The sequence below is a fragment of the Sitodiplosis mosellana genome, unplaced genomic scaffold (assembly GCF_009176505.1).
Source record: "Sitodiplosis mosellana isolate CC-2019 unplaced genomic scaffold, AAFC_SMos_1.0 Smas_scaffold_6191, whole genome shotgun sequence".
Lineage (NCBI taxonomy): Eukaryota > Metazoa > Arthropoda > Insecta > Diptera > Cecidomyiidae > Sitodiplosis > Sitodiplosis mosellana.
The window spans coordinates 2,336,970-2,357,065 of NW_022601432.1; the positions used below are offsets into that span (position 1 = coordinate 2,336,970).

At 37.8% G+C, this 20,096-nt stretch overlaps 1 protein-coding gene and 1 long non-coding RNA gene across 16 annotated transcripts in view; one reads left to right on the forward strand and one right to left on the reverse strand.

Annotated features, from left to right (window-relative positions):
- LOC129576702 (transcriptional coactivator yorkie) overlaps positions 1-20,096 on the reverse strand; it is a 32,697-nt gene that overhangs the window by 12,116 nt on the left and 485 nt on the right. For 9 of the 12 annotated variants that reach the window (XM_055462186.1, XM_055462181.1, XM_055462184.1 and 6 more), the window contains exons 2-3: positions 16,122-17,850; positions 14,989-15,278 (exon numbers count right to left, since the gene is read on the reverse strand). In XM_055462186.1, the coding sequence (XP_055318161.1) occupies positions 14,989-15,278; positions 16,122-16,736 (905 nt within the window). In that variant the 5' untranslated portion in view covers positions 16,737-17,850. The remainder of the gene's footprint in view (positions 1-14,988; positions 15,279-16,121; positions 17,851-20,096) is intronic. The other 3 variants (XM_055462182.1, XM_055462192.1, XM_055462188.1) reach the window with 1 other exon arrangement.
- LOC129576703 (uncharacterized) lies at positions 10,215-19,341 on the forward strand. Of its 4 annotated transcripts, none has more exons than XR_008688920.1 (5): positions 10,215-10,569; positions 10,651-11,062; positions 18,693-18,796; positions 18,872-19,049; positions 19,204-19,341. It is a non-coding gene; the product is annotated as an uncharacterized LOC129576703 (long non-coding RNA). The 4 variants fall into 4 exon arrangements; XR_008688921.1 differs by having other exon boundaries at positions 19,209-19,327; XR_008688919.1 differs by lacking the exon at positions 19,204-19,341 and adding an exon at positions 14,294-14,442 and having other exon boundaries at positions 18,872-19,176.

Consider the following 20,096-nt stretch of genomic DNA (forward strand, 5'->3'; position numbering starts at 1 on the left):
AGAGAGAGAGAGAGAGAGAGAGAGAGAGAGAGAGAGAGAGAGCATGAGTCAGAAATGGTGAAAATTTACGGCGAATAAATGGAAATTAGGGCATTTTACAATCGTATGAAAAATGTACGATGAACTCAAACGATTGAATGAAAATGAGCACTGGCGCCACCACTACAGTGTGTAATACGCTGCTGCTGTTGCTGTCGCTGTCTTTGTCGCTGCTACTATTGTAGCACGCTCAGATTTTTCCGGGAATTGGGTATACGCTGAATCACCCGGCAAACAACACACATTCAGTGTTCACATGATTCCGTTGAAAATGATTCTATCCACATTTATTATTTGAAAATTTAATTCGATTTATGTAGCTTTTTTTCTGCTTTCTTTCTTCGTCTCTTCGGATTTTTGACAGCTCATTCCGTATGGAAAAAAAAAAGCGCACCATTCACACTATCCAACATTGTTCGAATGGAATAATCGTGTGGCGGCTGTTGAACGTCAAAGTCATTTGAGGCGACACGAGCGCCCCCAATTTCAAAGGGAACATCAATGTAATTTAACATTTCAAATCGGAACTACACAGCGCGCCAATTCGAAATATAGGGAATTATAGTGTCAACAGCCGCACCATGGGAATAATTTGTGGGTTTAAAGCACACCATTTGATGAGAATTTTGAGAGAAATTTGAACACGCCAAAGAATGTTTGACAAATCTTATTATACGCGTCGAAAAGATTGAGTGAAATTTGTTGCGATTGGATTTTGGATTTTCACACACAAAATTCAATGGAGATCCATGCGACGATGTGTGCGAGTAACAAAGAGAAAAAGAGAGATTAACACACGCACAAAAATTGACTTTAGGTTTTTATATTCGCTGACTAGAAAAGAAGAAGAAGAAGGAGATCGAATTGAGTACGTGTACGCCTTGGATTATATCAAATGCTGATAAAAGTAGCGATACATTATCGAATATTGCTTTTGATAGTGATTCTAGTTGGGTTGATATGTTGTTGTTGTGTACACTTAATTTTTTTTTCTTTGTTCGGGTGTCTCATCGTTGTTTGTTCAAAATTCTGCGTGTCGTGTGTGCAAAGCAAGAAAAAGAACAACAACAAAAATGGGACAAAATAAGAGCAAAGAAGATGAAGTGCTCACGCAAGGTGGGAAACACGTATCAATAGCATTCAGTTTTAGTCTACAATAGCGACAACCTTTTTAAAAACATGGTAATACGGTTTTTGTGTATCAAATGTCAAGCTACAAAGCAAAACAAATTTTAACCAACTAAGCAACAAAAATAGCGAGCGAGCGAGAGAGAAAGAGAGAGATTGAGAGAGATAGAGAGAGATAGAGAGAGAGACAGACGAGAAGAACAACGTAATGCCCAGCAAATGAAAATAAACGACACTTTTGATTCTGTGATTTGAAAGTGGTGCGCGTGACGAATCGCGTCCAACGATATGTGTTGGTGCGTGTTTTTTCTTTTCAAGTTCATTAGGTGCATGTGTGTGTTTGCATTATCAGCAAACTATGAAACCTATCGTCGAGTTCATTCGAAATCCATACTCATCGTCACTGTTGATTTTTTTTTCTTTTGCGATGACAACGAATTATGACGACAACGGCGGCGACGAAAGCGACTACAATCACGATATCGTATCGTATTTAATTTAGAGCAAGAGAAGAAAGAAAAAAATCATGGCAAATCATGTATAAGATTTTTTATTTTTATTTTTATTTCTGGTTTTTTTCTCATAATTCGCATGAAAAAAAATTGTTATCGGAAATATGATGCGCCAGCCTGGGAGTCATGAAAAAATAGACCGCTTCTTATGGCAAAACGGCGACAGAAACACAAACGAAAGAGAGACTAATCGGTCGCCTTGATATAAATTACGGCGGAAACGGCCAGAGGCGCGCTTAATCATATTTTTAAATTTATACACATAATTTTTTTTTCTTCTTATTTTAATTACTCATAAAAACAGTTCTGTTCTGATGACTGTCGCTTTTTTCTTCATCGCGCTTCACTCTCCTTACTCTGTCTCTCTCTCTTTCTATCTCTCTCTCTCTCTTCATCTACCTATCTCGCTTTTGTCCGTTGGTTTAGTTTTTCGTGTGAACACATGACTCAAAAGCGTCAGTGTATGCATCACGTGTGCTGTGAAAAATAGACGATGTAAGGGGAAATAAAGTCACATTAAGAGACGGTGTCACACACAGCAAACAGAAAATTTTCGAAAATAAAAAACCCCAACCAGAGCAGGCGAGTGAGAGCGAGAGAAGAAGAAGTGAAAAAGCACCGACAAAACGACAGTTTTGTGCGATCGTTTAAATTTTTAATGATCAGTTTTACGAATGTCATTAATTATGTAAATATAGATCATCGTTCATCAGCTTTATTCGTTGCGGATGTGCTGTTGCCGTCTCTTGTTTTTGTGCCTCAATGTGTGCAAAATTTGGTGTGAGTGTGCATCTGCACACACGCGATCAAATGCGAAATATCGAGGCGCCCAATACCAAAATCCGACCAACCGAATATATTTGTAGTTGTGCTCACCAACTTTTTATGACTTACAATATATAGAGAGTAGAGTATGATATCGCACGTTTCGTCTTACTTTGGGTTTTTTTCATCCGTTCGCCTGCATATTGATTTCGATTTCGATTTTGCTCATTTTGCCACCATATAACATTTTGGTGTTGTTCGATGCTGTGAAAACGACAAGGCAAACATCGGCGAATTCGTCATTTGATTTCTCTATTACATTGACCTGTCTCATTAAATTAGTAAAGCACAACATATTCGGATCCTCACACCGACACAAACACACACACACACACACACAAAGAGTAAATATCACACGATTTGGTGTATCCAAGCCGAAAGATGTCATCATCTGGTTTTGAAAGCACATAACAAGCAGACAGACTCAAATGTCGCAAGTGAATCAGATTATTTCGTTGAAAACAAATAGACGAGAAGAAGGAGATAAAAAATATGAGCAGTTTGTTCGAGCGACACAATGAAAGGTGTACCCACGAGCTAACATTTGATCGTGTTTAATGGTATAACACCTATTTGATATGGGTTTTTTTCGGGGACAAAATCGACGGTGATACACTATTTTTTTCGTTTTTATTTGACACAAAACGTACACAGAGTTGGGTAATTTGAATTGCATTTGAAAGTGATTAAAAAGAGAATGAAAGAGCATAAAAATCTATCCATGCGAGAAAAAAAAATTCTTTGTTGGCAACGACTTGATTTGCACTAGAAACCAACAAGAATATGTCGGACCAATTATTATTATGTATCGACAAAACGGCGTATTGTAGTCTATTATAAAAATTTACGATGGCCACAACCTGACGATGATGGTTGGATAGAACACCATAATCATGAAATCAACATAGCATATGCGACCAAAGACTTCCTTTTTCAATTGCATTATTCTTGTGCATTATGTTTTGATGCAATCGCTAAACCGCCCGCTTGCAAATTGACTGTAACTGACTGTAGTATGTTGCCGGTGGGTTTGATAACTTTTTTTTGCTTTTCGTATGCGATTTTCTGTTCCATACTATATGCAGTTTTAGATTGATTGGGCGAATTTTGCGTTGTTCGATCGCTTCGGTTTAGTTTTGCATCCACAATGTAATTAACCACGAACTCAATACTTATTCAACACAAAAATGATTTGTATAGCAATGCGTGTGTGCTGTGCCACACGCTTTGTTTATGAATTACGAATAATGCGAGCTACCACAACAGAGAGAGTCAGAGAGAGAGAGAGAGAGAGAGAGAGAGAGAGAGAGTGAAATAAACAAATACCAAAAGCGTACCACACCATTTGTGTCCAAAGTACAACGACGACGACGACGGTACATTTGGAACTACCTATTTAGAGTTGGCGTGTTTGTATGGCACAGAAATCGAAATAAATAATATGTTTATGAAAACAACAAATGGCCAAATCATAGGTAAAAATTATGATGGTTGAGACGAAACCATGGCAAATATTGGTACGACGTGAACACATATTTTTTTTCTTCTTTCATTTCGATCGTTCGTTTGTTTGTTCGTTCGATTATTGCAACATACGAGCGCGCACAATTAAAACGCGTTGCAATTTATAGAATATTACTGCATTGGCAAATCATACACGAAAAATGCATGACTGTTTGTAGTTATTTTTTTTTTGGAATTAAAATAACGATACAGTCACATAATGTTTTCGAATATTGTTTGCTTTTCTGTTTCGTTCAAACAATTGCATATGTCATTCGCAAGTATCATGACGATGACGAAGAGAAAAAAATTTGTAAAGTGTCAAGTTTGTAGCAAGCCATAGAAAATTGCGTCTTAAAACCGAAACTGAAGCTGTCCATACACACTCTATATACTTGCAATTCATCACGTCTACCTATGTTAATGCAAATGAACATGCCGTAAGAAGAACATCTCGTCTCATTTGAAGCATTGATATCAAACTGCATTTTTTTTTATTCATCGTTCGTAGCATCCATGACATGGCCGAGTCTGGGTGCTCATGTTTCGCATTCTACTTCATTCTGCTTTCGATCGAATCGAAAAGGGAAAAGAAATTTTTACAAGAAAAACAATTATTAATGCCAAAATTAACGGATCTTCTTTAGAAAGAACAAACAACAAAAATTTGTTGGATAAAATTCTTTTGGTCGATCGTCAGTTTTGTATTTGGTTTTCAGCCTAGGTCATGTTCATTTTTGGTTATTGTTTCCATCAGACTATCGCCAAATGTGCGGCGATGACTATCTCTCTCTATCTCTCTGTGTGTGCGAGTTTGTCGTTGTGGAAAATATACGATTTGGCGTTGATCAAGCACGGCCATTTATTACGGTACAAGAGGCCAAATCAAAGGAATACATTTATTTAGAGTAAAGAAGAAAAAAAAAAGCAACAAACACGCATAGAAGAGTAATGAAAGTGTGTTTGATTAGCAACAGTACAAGCTAAATAAACTGAATTCAAATTTGCCAGGCGCGTCTAATATTGATGTGGGTGACTACTGTGTATAGACAACGAGTGTGAGACAAACCAGAGAGAGATCACTGAATTAGCTGCGCTTAATTTATCATCCGATTTATAGAGCTGAGGCCAGACCAAAACAGCGAGAGAAAAAAAAACTGTATGTGCTTCTGTAAACAATTGCCATGAACGCTGTTCAATGTAGATCTTGTATGAACAAGAAGCAACAGAAAAAAAAGTAAGCGGTTGAAACGTTGATAGAAACCAAAAAAAACGAATAAATCTTACACACATTTCTTATTTAAATAACAGGCTTAATTTTGTTCGATGCGTCCGCGGCCAACCAGTAGTCCAACGCATACAGCCATGAAATGTGTGAGCGCGCGCTCGTCATCGTTGTCAACTGTTTACTGAAGAATTTTGTTTATTTATTTCAATTCAATTGGCTATGTGTTCATTTACATGTTGATCGATCGTGTTGATCGTATTATATGTTCTCTCGTTCTTTTCGTCGTTTTTTTTTTCTTCTCATTTCTGAATGGAAATTTTTCGCTCGGTTGCTAATTTCGAGAGATGTGTGAGATATGGTTTATTAGCGTAATTTTTCATGTTTCATCACGACGATTCAACCGAAAGAAAGAAGAAGAAAAAATGCTCATCGTTATTCTTATTTGCCCATTGACTGTGGGTGTGTCATTGAAGCTAAAATGAAAAACACATTCTTATTTTTCATTCATTGTTGGGCTGATTTTTTTTGTTCGTTTCATTCGCCCTAAAAATGACTAAAAATTAATTAAATTCAGGCCAATCGTTCATATGCTGCAAATGTTGTTATCTTTTTAGTAGCGTTTCATCTAGTGCGAATGATGTGATCGGCCAAACTGCAGCCAATTTCATTCTTGCAATTCATATTCTCACTCTCGATCTTTTCTACCGTTTGCATGAATACTCTCTCTCTCTCTCTCTTCATCTCTTTCCCACTTTCTGCCTCACATTCGCCTCTATACGTGTTTGATTTGGCTGTGTTTTGTGTACATTTTCTTCTATGTAATGCGATTTGATGATGATGATTATTATTATTATTGTGATTGTTATCCCGTTATTCGCGCATCACTTTCAACAATGAACGCTTATTCATTCACAATGTGTGTCTGTGTATAACGCGAAGACCAAACAAACAGACAGTTTTGTGCACATTGTGCTGAATGGGCCGGAAGTTCGGTGAGACGAAATAACAAACAACCGCATGGAAATGTGTATAAAAAAAAAAGCTACTACAATACATACAGAACGATCAAATCGTCACTGAAATGGGTTTTTTGCGCAAATTTTTTTTTCTGCGTTTGTAAAATCTGCCTTTTGCAACAACAAAAAAACGTCACTTGTGACTTAGTGCGAATATATCACGTTTCGTACATTTGGTTCAATTCGGATATGTGATCGAGAGTGGATGAGTATTATACGCACAACATGCCGAAAATTAAATCATTCACGCCTCTTATCGGCCGCAATCAAGTTCGTTGCCGGTATGACTCAATTTAAGAGTGCAGACACAGGGAATTATCACAAGTGACAAGTTCGGTGCACGATGTGTCTAACGAACGCACAATATTACCACATCAATTGAATGCTTACGATTAGAAATTTAATTGAATCATTTGATGATAATCTGAACCCCTTTGGTTCGACTTTTTCTTTCACTCACGCTCTCGATCTCGGTCGCGCTCTCTCTCTCTCTATCTCTCTACTCAAATGCATTCAAGTTCAATTCCTTTGCTGCGACAATCATATGTCGAGCAATTAGTCGTTGAATGTATTTTTGATTGTCAAAATGGGTTTTTCGTTTTCTCTCAGTTCGCAACACGAAACGACACACATGATTGTCAAGACAATGCTGTTCGTGTTGTACTGAAAAATGTGTTTTCGTTTTGTGTGGCAACGTCAAACCAGCAGTCAGCACATTGGGCCGCTGCTCAAAATGAAGATATTACACGTATAATTGCTCCGAATATATAGGAGGCGAATCTTTATTCCGCATTCAATGCCTTCATCTTACTCGCTTCAATTGACTGTACAGCACGCATAAATTATTTAAATTTGTCTTTTGAATTAATTTAAATCAATCAAATGCAGACTCACACCAAGAGTTCGAGAGAACAATAAAGAAAGTCGCTTGATTAAATGGCCTTTTATCGCATTTATTGGTTCAGTCAATTGCAATTAAAGATGGTGCGCATTTCATTCGGCCCAGAGAGTGAGAACGAGAATGGTTTAAGAAAGAATCGGGCGCACACGGTCACGCACACTCGTTTGATATTTGTGCATCTCAGGGCGAAATGAATGATCTCTTATTCCCCAAATGTGAAAGAGTGAAATGAGACAAAATGGAAAATCGAATTTCAACCGGCAAATGCAATCAAACCATGAAAATGGTGTGAACTTCTCCCTATCATTTCGGATCGATTTCCCATCGACCCGTTTCGCTTTTGGTCAACGATCAAATCAAAGCCCGCTGCCATCGAACAATTATTACCAATGCATCTAATGCAATCAATCGACAATCTAAAAATTCAATATTGGAACTAATTAGAGTCATTATGCGCGCGACACATCAAATTGAGGCAAAAAAAAGAAGGAGAAATATATATGGGCTTGAAATTGTCGTGTCGTTAGCATTTGTTGACTGTTGCTGATTATGTTTCGGTTCTTATTCTCGCAATGTTTCTCACTCTCTCGTTGGGTGTTATGCGTCGGAATTGAATTTGAAATTAATTGCTCTTGCCTATATATGTGTTTTGGTTCACATACACACACGCACACACATACGTACACCAACCCAAATGCCGTTCAAATGCACAATGCCTAGAGCCTAGAGTGGGTTTCGGTTTCCCAAACAATAAAGATATGTATATATTTTTGTTACTTTAATTGAATTTTATTTGATGGCGTTAAATAGTGAATCGTTTACGTAATTTTTAATGATTCATTGAGTGCTAATGCTGTAATCTCTTAATTTTTCCTTCTCTCTTTCTCTTTTACTTCGGTTGTTCTCCCCTCCGTCCGTTTCACATTCGGCCGCATAAAATAATTTGCCGGCAATTTTGTACATTTTATGTGAACCGAAAATTGAAACGGTGGCCCATTAATATCACTGATTGATATTAATCTGGTGTTTATCAATAAGAACTAACCGAGTATATATATAGAGAGTTAAGATATTATGCGACTTCTGACTCGACGGACACACAATCGATTGATTTTTCATTAGTGATGATTTAACAATTATCATTTTTGTTGGTGCACATTTTCAACCTAATTATCTCGATTTGTGCACAATATTTGTGTCTATGCCATTTTTTCCCCTCTTGCCATTCCAGGTGATTAACAGCAGGTAGTTCGACAATGACAACGACGACGATAATAACAAAATCCTCTTTCATCAGGTCAAACGGAATGAATGTCACAATTACTTGCAACAACGAAGAGAAGCAACAACCAAAAACAAAGTAGCTGAAATTCATGCGAAAAACAGCATTTCAAGTATGTTGCAACAACATTATCGAAATCGGTCGTTATCTGCCATTGAAATGTTTGCCAGAGTTTTTTTTTGTGAGTGTGCAAATTGCACTCGAATCCATACCTGATGTAATGTTTATCTATGGTGGTCATTGTGGGCAAACAAACACACAACAACAACAAGAACAATTCAATATTTCAGTAATCTGTCCTGTCTAATTGACTCATCACTCAATTCCGGGTTGAGGTTGTTTCTCGATATACCCATTTGCAATTTGATCAGATCACCCGTCCCGATAAAAATGTTCGATGGGTAGGATTTCGTGGAATAGATTTGTGTTAATTGTACCTTTAAGCATGAGAAATATAAGTTTTGTTCTTTTTTCTTCTTCTTCTTCTTCTTCTTCTTCTTCTTCTTATTCTACCTTCAAATGATATATTCAGTACACTGCATTGAGTGTTTGTTTTTTGTTCGTGTCGTGATTTTTCTCAGTTTGATTGGTTTTTGATTTGATCATTTCACTTTTTTCATATACACATGTGTGTGTTTGTGTGTCTTCGACAACATTTCATAATCGCTCTTAGTCATTTGTTTTATATATTTTACTTGCCATTAGTGTTATTTATGCGTTTTTATCTTCGTACGACTACTCATTACACGTTTGAATGGGATTTTGATCGTTCAAAATGATCTTAACACGAGTTTTTTTTCCCTTTTTTTAATCCACCTGAAAAAAGATTCGGTTGAATTGCATAGTATGAGCACGCGGCGGATTCATATGGTCGTTTTGTTTTTCGTGGAATTTTTTTTTTTGGGTTGATTTGTTATTAGCACGCAATTACCAAAGAAGTTTGAAATTACACGGCGAAAAAAAAATTAACGTGACCAGAGGAAACCAGTTTAAATGTTTTAGTATAATGCACAAAATGCTTTGTTTTTGATTGCCGATCGGTTTAATTGTTATATTCGGTCTTTGTGAAAAACATCAAAAGGCGTTAAATTTTTCGATGGACATATAAAATAAAAATCGAGACCAAAAACACGAACGAATCAACCCGAGAGCCATTCAACGCGATCGACGATGCTCGGTAGTGAGCGAGATGGAAAAACAAAGAACTTTGAGAAAAGTACACATCATTTTTCCTTGTCGTCGATTGAATCGGGCGATACGAGCAAACAAGCGAGCAAGAGTGAGGGAGATAGAGAGAGGGAGAGCGAATGCATGTGGTGACGTGAGAGCCTGCCGTTGTTCAATGAGTAGGCAAAGATCATCGGGATGATGACTCATCGTCTATCGAGAGAGTAAGAGAACTGAGAGAATACATTCGGTCGCGACGTATACAACGACGGCCGCTCAGTCAGCATACACTGTAGTCAACTCGTTTTAGTTTCTTACATACATTGATTTTTTTTCCTGCTTTCGTTTCGTCTCTCTTCTCAATCGTTTTTTTCTGTATACTTTTTGTTGTGTTTTTTTTTTCATCTCTCTCTATAATCACATCGATGCTTTGTGTGCTTGAGACTTACGAAATGCTAACAGCGAATAGCGTCGTTTCCTTATTCTCTCTGTTCTGTGTATGATATCTCTTTGTCATGAATGTATTTCAAATTTGATTCTTATTTTCGCATGTAGTTGTATGCAGCACACAAGTCAAATACTGTTTTTAGTTGATACTCTGCTCTGTTTTTGGTTGGTAGTGTTGTTGGCTTTACTTTTTTTTTGTTCTCATATCTCTCGTTTTCTCTCGCGCGAGCGCTCACATTCGATTGAGTATACTGCAAACGCTGAATCGACAAACATAGTCTTAATCTCACACACATCTCGCCTTTAGCTTCTAATTAAAGAAGAGAAAAAGAAGAAAAAGACGGAAAAATGACTACGACGACGACAACAACAACAGCGAACGTTGTTGTTGAGAAGGAAAAATAAGAGAAAAAAAAACATTGAGCTCCACATACATTTGCAGCGCGTACTCCTGAGTCCATCCACACCGAGATGTGATGGTAATTGGGTAAAACACACATGAATCCAAAAACCAGCGCCAGGTATAGGAAAATCACGATTATTATATAATGTTATTTAAAAGAAAAAAGTATATTTACATCATTCAAACGGAACCGATACAGAAACAGGCGCAATACGCTGACAAAACAACAACAACATCAGCAGCAGCAGTAACAACACACATCTCAAGCAGACACGAACAAGAAGGAAAAGGAAGCATACAGAGTCAGAGCATGAGCGAGAGACAAAGTGCCGATAGCCTGAAATCGAACGCTATGCTGAGAGACGCACTATAAGAGTTTACTTGTTGCGATTGGCTACAAAGACTTTTGTCTTTTGTCGATTCAACGGATCGCATAGCCCATGCAGTATGTTTGTCGTCTGACTCCGATCGAGCTGTTTATTTTCGTTCAAGAGAAATTATTGTAGCAGCAGCAGCAACAGCAGCAATAGCGGCAACGGTGGCGGCAGGTATCTGGCCAGTATGCTGATTGCATGTTCCTAAGACACGCACATATGTGTGTGTATAAACAGGTAAACGTTCACAATCGCTGCGTTTATTTTGCGTTTGTACATTTTGTTTGCGTCTTACGTTCTTTTCTTTGATTGATGTTTTTGTTATTCTCCCTCTCTCTTCGGTCTCCGCTATCTGTGTTACGTGCATTTTAATGCCTTTTTTTCCATCATGGCTACTTAATTCATTCTTCTTATTTATTTTTGTTCCTCTCATGATATGGGCATGTGTGAGTGTCTCTCTCTCACTCACACACACACACACACACACACACGTACAACTTATTAATTCATCATATTATTACTTTGTGAAAAAGAGGAATATAGAAGAGAAGAGAAGAGAAGAGAGAAAAAACAGTTAAGAGCAGAAATACGTGTTATGTTTAGTAATGATAGTGCTGATGACGATGACAACTATTAACGTATTTTAAGTGTACCTTTGGCTAATCGCTTCAGTTTAATGTATGCAACATGTATGCTCAAAGCAAAAAATTCACCTGAAATGCGATTCTAATGGAAACTATGGCCTGCGTATGCTGCTCTTTGTCAGCCATTAAATTGGTTTTTACTTGAACATTCTTTTCAGCAAGTTTTGATGAAAAACGATCGTTACACCGTTTGGCCTAGTGCATTGACAAAGCAACCAGAGAATTAAGACCAAATCACGTATCTATCGATCATTGATAGTTTTTTTGTTTCTTGTTTGTTTCACTGGATTTCTCTTGCTTTCCAAATGTGCTTACAAATATACAAAAGAAAAACTAGATGACTCTCAACAAATTACCAATTCAGCTGGGGAAACAAATGCAAAAAAGTAAAAAATCTGACGATCGTCATCTCAAAGTAAACCGAAACCAGAAAGAGAATGTTACCCAGAAATATCGCATATAAAAAGAAATCATAGTTGAACGCGCAACCGAATGAGTCTATATCGCGCGGTAATATTCTGCTGCTAGACGCGCACACTTGCACTCAACAGTGGCCCCACACTCACACCGAACGCGTGAAGGTTTCATTTCGTTTCGTTTCTTTATAATATATAATAATATACGGTGTTTTTTTTGTCTCGTTCGTGCTTTGTCTCTTCTAAAAACGTCTTTAGAAGATTATTATCGGTGTTTGTAATACCTGTGCGCGCTCTCTTCTCTCACCGTGTGCAGTGCGAGCGCACACACGCACACACGCACACACACACACACACACACACACAATGTATGCAGGCTTCATACAGGTGTATTAGTGAACGATCGAGAATATGTGCTTGCATGTGTTTGTGTATGATCATGAGTGGTCCCGAGACGGAATTGTGGGAAACGTTTTATTCCGTCAACCGAAGCGATTAGTTCGAAGCCAAATACATGAGAATTTGGACATCTCAGCACTCGACCGCTTTGCTATAGGTGTACATGCTAGTGTTTGTATAAAAAAATGAGAGAGAGAGAGAGAGGGAGAGATGTCGTTTACAGGAATGCTTGTGCGACGCGAGCACAGGAACAACGCAATGATCTTTAAACTTAGCTCACAACGCGCTGAGGTAACGATAGGCAGCCCTGTTAAATGTACCTGTTCTGTTTCTTCTTCTTCCATTTTTCTTTCTCTTCTTCTTCTTCTTCTTCTTCATTAGATTGATTCGGTGTGTGTTGTTTTTTTCTTCTCTCATGCCTTTGCACAACAAAATAGACTTTGTTCCTTTGTCTCTGTCTAATAGTGTATTTCTTGCTATTCGGTTTCAGGTCGCCAATGGTAGATAGATATATTTGTTTTGTTCGGTTTTCTGATTGGCGTTCTCTTTGCGTTTCGTTACTTTTATTACCAGAACGATTAAGTAACCTAGGCATATCGCGAAGACTCGGTACGGTGTGTGTGTGTGTGTTTTTTGTCTTTCTGAACGCTCTGTGCGAGGACACACCGTTCTTTTATATTTTTGCCTGTTCTTCTTCTTCTTCTTTGTCATCAAAATTATATCGTGTCGCTTATTGAGCATTGTACAATCATATATTTACATATTCACATGAATTATCTAAAAGCAAACTGAACATGAACATGCACTCGAAAATGGTTTGGTCTTCAGTTTCGTTGTTTTTTTTCTTCGGTTTTTGTTTTTGTGAATGTTCCGCAATAAAATGGCACTTCCATTCTTCAGTGGTGTTGTTGTTGTGCTTTATTTTATTCTTCTGTGCTCATCGAAACTATATTGTGTGTGCTCTTTTGCCATTTTTGTTTTGTATATGTTGTATGTTTGTGTGTTTGTGTTTTATTTTTTTCTTGCTCTGTTCATATTATTTTTGCAGTTGTTTGTTTTATATTTTTGTTGTTAGACGCTGTTGCCCATACATCAATGTGCTGTGTGTTTAGCTTTCGTCATTGTGTAGGCTGTACGATGTGTATGTACGTGCGCTCGCGCCCGCGATTTGCACATCTCAACAAAAAGCTACATACACACACTGGGCTCTCGCTCTATCTCTGCCTTTTGATGTGTGCATTCGCTTAGATATTATATATCGAATTTGGTTTGATGATCTTTTAACAATATGTGTCGCGACATCATAAACCACATGGATGCTGCTGCTCTCCACATGCAGGCCTCTCTTTTTATGGCATGGATATTATTGCTGTAGAATGGGTTATAATTCAGGCGATCACACGGTTTACTCTCAAACTAATTATCTTGGACTCTTTCACTCAAGAGATTACCTTTCTCTGTTCGACCTCCCTCTCTCACAATGTCTCTCTCTCTCTCTTTCTCTTAATGTCCATCTATATCTATCTTTTCTTGCACTAATCGCCGATTTTTAATGTAAAATGTAGAACATGGGTGCATCGGGAATTGTGCACAAACACACGAGACACACAACAAATTTATGTTTATGCAAATGGCTAGAAATGCAATGTTATTGTCATTATACGTGCCCATAGCTCAAGCGAAATTATTTTCTATGTTTCCGTGGCTCGCTATTTTTCTCTCTCTCTCTCTCTTTTTCGCTCTGCATCGACTCATTTGGGTTCGCTCCTCTCTTGATCTCTTAAACGATACAAATCACTCCCATTCATATGCGAAATGAGCCGAATGCTTAAACAACAACATACACACTCAAGATTTATTGATTATCTTTTTCGGAATAACTCCGTCGTAGTTTTGGACACCGTTGTTGTCGTTAATGTGCGCTCGGTGTGCCCATTTTTTTTTCTGTACAAATACGTATGCATGTATGTATATTCGTTCGAGTTTGATTGTTGCTGTTTTCTTTACAGGTATATAAAATTGATTGCGAATTTTATGCTGTGTCGTTAGTGATAAAGTTGGATGAGTAGTAATTTCTAAATTGTCGCTTACAATCAACCGCAGCCAGAAGAAAATAAAACAACAACTGAGAGAGAATTGAATTGAGCGGGGAAGGGAAGTAAGTAAGGAAACATGAAATGGTGTTATCTCGACAACCACGAAAATGATAATGGGTATACCGATCTCGATGGACGGTCCCAAAATAATTGCGCACTTGAATTACGTGTATTTTTTTCACATCTTTATTCGTCTCGGTTTTCATGTGCCAATAAATTGAGTTTTATGGTTTTTGATCGCTTGAACCCCGTAAAATTAAAAACGAAGCAGAATAAAAAGTACAGCACAAACACGACAAGAGACAACAACGAAATGAAATGAAAACAACAATTGGAAACGTCCTCGAAAAAGTTGTCGCCTTTGCAACAAAATGATAAGTGCTGGGGGCAAAAGCTCCATCGGCTAGACGCCTCCACAATTTATTATCATTCCCTTGCAGGAATACGTAAACAATGGATTTGTTGACATCAAGATTTTTTTTATGATGACAGATCATTATAGATTATTGTTTCGATGAATTTAATACGGTTGGTGATTTGTGGCTCGATAGTAGGAGCCAAAAGAAAAACTCAAAAAATAAAAATGATTATGCATAAAAATTACTCACTCCAAATAGTAGATTTGTCCTTCTGGCGTTCGAGTTTGTTCCCATCCAGGTGGAAGATCGCCCAATTCGTCTTGTAATTGTATCGAACTGACTATGTCATAGGAACGATGCCGATTGTGAATGGGTTGATTTGCAGCTGCTTGAGCCTGTTGTGTTGTTCGTTGTTTGAATATGTTTGTTTCAAGTGGTGATTCCACTTGATTGATGTTACGATGACAGCTTGAATCAAGTTCTTCTGGCACCATTTTTGATGGTGTTGTTTGTTGATGTTGTGGCGGCTGTTGTTGTACCTATGGGCCCATAGCAACGAGACAAAATCAATGAACAAACATACCGAATGAACGGACAGAAGGAACAACAACACACAGAAGAAAAAAAAAATTACATATCAAATAAAATGTTACTTGAGACCGACTGATTTCATGCATCGTTCGCCGATCATTTGTTGCCGCTGTCGCAAAAACGAACAAAAAAAAAAACAAAAAAAAAAAAAAACAAAACCGATTGTAGATTGTGAGTGTTGCGAATTGCGCAAATGAACCTTATGTGTGTGCAATGAACACGTTAGAAAGGAATCAATCGAATCGCGTCCAATCTCCCAATTCTCGATCGATAAATTAGCATTAAATGCATTCCAATTTATAAAATTGTAAACATAAACAATGGATTTTGTGCACACCGCACACCATACACTGTTCGAAAACGTGTTTGGCACATGAAAAATAATCTCCGTGTGTGTATTTATGTCTAATGCAAGATTTGAATACAAAAAAGAGTCGCGAAAAGATTCTATCGAATCAAAGATTCAAAGGAGCTTTTAGTGCACAATTCGCCGACTTACAATCGCAATGACCGATTCGATTGAAAGATTTTTTTTCCATTTTTTTCTAGCTATTTCTACAACACACATGTATGTGTGAATCTCTTAACAGCGACCGAATGGCAACAGCGGCAATGGGATAATGTTCCTTGTTCACGAAACTATATTCCAAACAAATTGAGAAGGATAAAACCGCTAGAATACTGTCAACTTATTTTATTTGTTTTTTTTCCCCGTCACTTTGGTATGTCGAATATTGCAATGGAGAAAGAAACAAACAAACGAGATGAAAAAAAGAAAATAAGGCACGTACCTGTTGTGCAACAATTGGATTTGCATTGGACTGTTGTGCATTTAAGCCAGCATAAGTTTGTTGCAATGAAGCCGGACTGCTGTGTGCACGCAAATGTATAGCTTGTACGCGACTGGTAAGCGGATTAATGGGCGCCGTGGTTGCATTTGTGGCGTTGCCATTTAATTTTGTAGCGCCGGTGGCATTGTTGTTGGCCGCATTATTGCCGTTCGGTGAACAAATGGTGGTGGTGCCCGAACCGAATGCCGAATCCACTGAATTTTCCCGTGTATGCGATACGGATGGTGATTTTGAGCCCGTTGACGGTGGATTAAAGAATGAATCGGGTAAATTTCGCATACGAAATGGTACTTGTAATGGGCGTGCCTTTTGATTTAATGCCATATCGAATAGGGCCTGTAAATTATCGGCCGAATTTTCATCGATGCGCACAACCAAATTCTCACAAACTGCCGCCGACTGTGAGTTGTTCGGTGTCGATGTGGTCACACTGTTCACGCCGGCCGTGTTGTTAATTGCCGACGAGTTCAGCGTTTCATTGGTCGTTGCATTGTTTACATTTGTAGCGGTTACATTCGGACTATTTGCTGTGCTGCTTATGTTATTCAGAGCCATGTTTTCGGTTGCTGTTGTTGTTATTCGTATGTTATTCGGTTGTTGTTTTACTTCAAACTGGGGACAGATCTCTATTTATCTCTCTCGCTCTATCTTATTCTCTCTCTGTGTGTTTCTTTTTGAGCGACAGTGGTCTCGCGCTTGCGATCGGTATTGTTTATTCAAAGCAAATGAAGACGCAGAAGAAAAAAGTGCTGAACTAATTCAGTTGTATTAGGTCCAGTATCGCGTTTGACGTGGATATGTTATTGTTGCTGTTGTTGAGCTCTCTTTTTATTCTTCGTTGATTTCTGCAATGTTGGGACTGTTAGAGAGATTTTGTATTCAGTGAGCTTTAAGCCTCTATTCTGCGGTTCATTTGGTATACATATATATATTTCTTTTCTCTTTCTCCAGCGTCGATTATGCGTTTAATATGTGCTGCTGCTGCTGCTGCTGCTGCTTGTGGTGGTGGTTGTTGTTTTCGTGTTTCTTGTTTTCAAGAATTGTCGTCTGTCAACTAGACATGTTGCTCGGCTGATGCTGTGGCTTTCCAAACCAGAGTGAGAATCTGCAATTCTTGAATTGGACTCGTGCAAAGCTCCAACATGCGAACAATGCAAAGACACATCAATTCGCGTTTATACCGCGATCGCATTCACAGAACAATAACATATATTTTACAAGAAAAAAAAAACAATTTTCATACAAAGAAGAGAGAATTCTTGATTTCTTCGCTTTTTTTCTCTCTCTCGTGCTATTTTCATTCACATTTCATTTTATCACACATAAGAGTTCTTCTCCGCACTGCCAATATACGTAAAAACACATACATCGATTTATATATGGTGAAGAGTATATATGGTACTGACGTTGGAAATTTTACCATAAATTTCCTCACTTAAAATAGCAATTCTGTTAATTTTATTTCGTTAACCACTCGAACCCGGACAAGACAATCTTTTAATGAGCAAATTTTTATATATATATGTGTGTGTGTGTGACTTATGGTTAGTGTTATTCTTTTCTCTTTCTTTTTTTGCTCTATCTTCCTTTGCCGTTTTGTTTCGTCGCTTCGGTGTGTTTCGTTCGGCGAAAACTTATTGTCGAGGCACTTACATACCAAAATGTAAAACTAGAAACAAATTAACCAAAACAAATAATTAAATTGTGTTAAACACCATCGCGCGCGCGCGCACGCATCAACAAAATTTTTGTTGAAAATTGTTCGTTCGCATCGATTTTTCTTTTGGTTTCGTTTAAATTTTCTTCTTATTTTCATTAGTTCTGTGTGTGTTTGTGTTTTCTGGTGTCGCTCGGTGCGCGTGCCATCAACACATCTGCTGGCACCGAGAAGATTCGTAGATCGTTGCTATCACTTTGAAAATTCCAAACTTATTTTCCCGTTCTGTTTTTCCTATCTACCCCCCCCCCCCTCCCCTCTCTCACTCATTCACTCACTCTACCTTGTGTCAATAATCAGTGTATGAACGCAAGCGAACGCACAAGTGAGCGAGCGCGAGCGCGCTGACTCAGGAGCGGTCTGTCGTTTATCTGTTTATCTGATTTTCATTTCGAAATTGTACTTTCATTTGATATGAATTGAAATGAGCTCGCGATTCATTTTATCGACTTGATTGTTTGTCGCTGCTGTTGCTGTTGTTGTTGTTGTCGTCGTCATCGCCGTGTTTGAGTTCTCTTTTTACACGTTTTTGATACGTGAGACGGTGTTTTTGAATTTTTCATTCGCATCACTTAAACAAATTGTTGGCTGCCTTCTTTTATACTATATATACGGTTTATTTTTCTCGCTTCTTTTCTTTAAGATTTTTTTTTTCCATTCCTTCTTTTTTAAATACGTGTATGTTCTTTTTGCGCCTTTGGCTTACGTGCACACTGTGCGCTGTTTATCAATGTTTTACTTTCTTGGCCATTTCATTTTGTATTAATATTTTGTTTAAATTGTTGGCGAGGCAGAAAATAAGAAGAAGAAGTAGTAGTAGTAGCAGTAGTAGCAGCAGCGACAACAGCAACAGCGTCAGCAGTGACGAGGAGAACACAAAAAAAGAAGTGAAGAATCGGTATATTTCTCTTTATGAAATGATAGGAACACCCACTATTTAGCATTTGAATTTATTCATTTCATATATTTTTAGAAAACTTCTCGGAGAGCGGAGCAAGAAGCAGAAGTCAAACGAGAACAGTGGAATGGAGAGAAAAAGCGAGAGCGAGTAAGCGAGCGAAAGAATAAAAAGAAAGAGAACAGATTGAACCAGCGATCGGTGATCGTACTCGCCAACAAAGCGAATGACTGACCGCCGAGAGACAACAAGAGTTCGTTTCTCAATTTATAACAATTTTTTTTTCTCCTTATAAATACAATTTCAAATTTGCCGCAAGAAGTGTCGTTATTTCTTGACTTTTCTTCTTTTTTTCAATAAATGGAAGCTTAAATTGATATTCACAAAAAAAAAACCCTTTATTTCAGTTCAGCTCTCACTCTAAATCACTCCGCATATCGCACCGATAAAAAAAAAACGTTCGATTCACACACAAAAAACGTGAGCAGCGTGAATGACGCAAAAGAACATTGAGTATGGATTTTGGCCAAAATAAAAGCAGAAACAACGAAATAAATGTATGACAATTTTGTTGTGTTCTTTTTCATCGTGTCTACATAATACTGAGTTGCACTCGTTCAAATTGACGGCGTTTGAACATGACGTGCAAGGGGCTCCACAACTGTTTGAAAATCGAAGGTTTTGTATGAAATCGTTGCTTGATGTTGTTGTTCTTGTGTGTGTGTGTATTTGTGTGGTGTTGTCTTTTGCACACCGTGTGCTTTTGTTCTCACAACAAGTGATCATGAATTTTTAAACAGGCGATCGTTTTGCAAACTTTGCGCAAAATATATTCCAAATGACTTACTCGTGTTACGATCGTAAAACTCATAGAATTTTCTTTATTTGTTTTTCTCTGTCTTTTTATTGGGTATTTTCGTACACATTTGCACCAAATTTTGGAATTGCATTTGTTAACTGATTGTTGTTCGTTTTATGTTAAACTCTTTTTTTTTTCGTTTCGTGTCAAACGATTTTATTTTTTCACTGTGGCACAGAAGAAAAAAGTTGAATTTTTAAGCACTTGTTGTTTATGGATGGGAGAAGAGAGGCGTCGAATCGGTTGTCATTGTTATTTGTTGCGGCAAATTGATTCACGTTGACGGCGCAACAGATGAAATTGCAATTAGCCATAATTCAATTAGAATTAGAAGTTGCTGCTCGTGTTAAAAGCAGTAGTACAACAGCAGAACGCAAATACACACACACACACAACATTGTATTCAGTCGAAACATTCTGGATATAAAAGAACCAGCGATT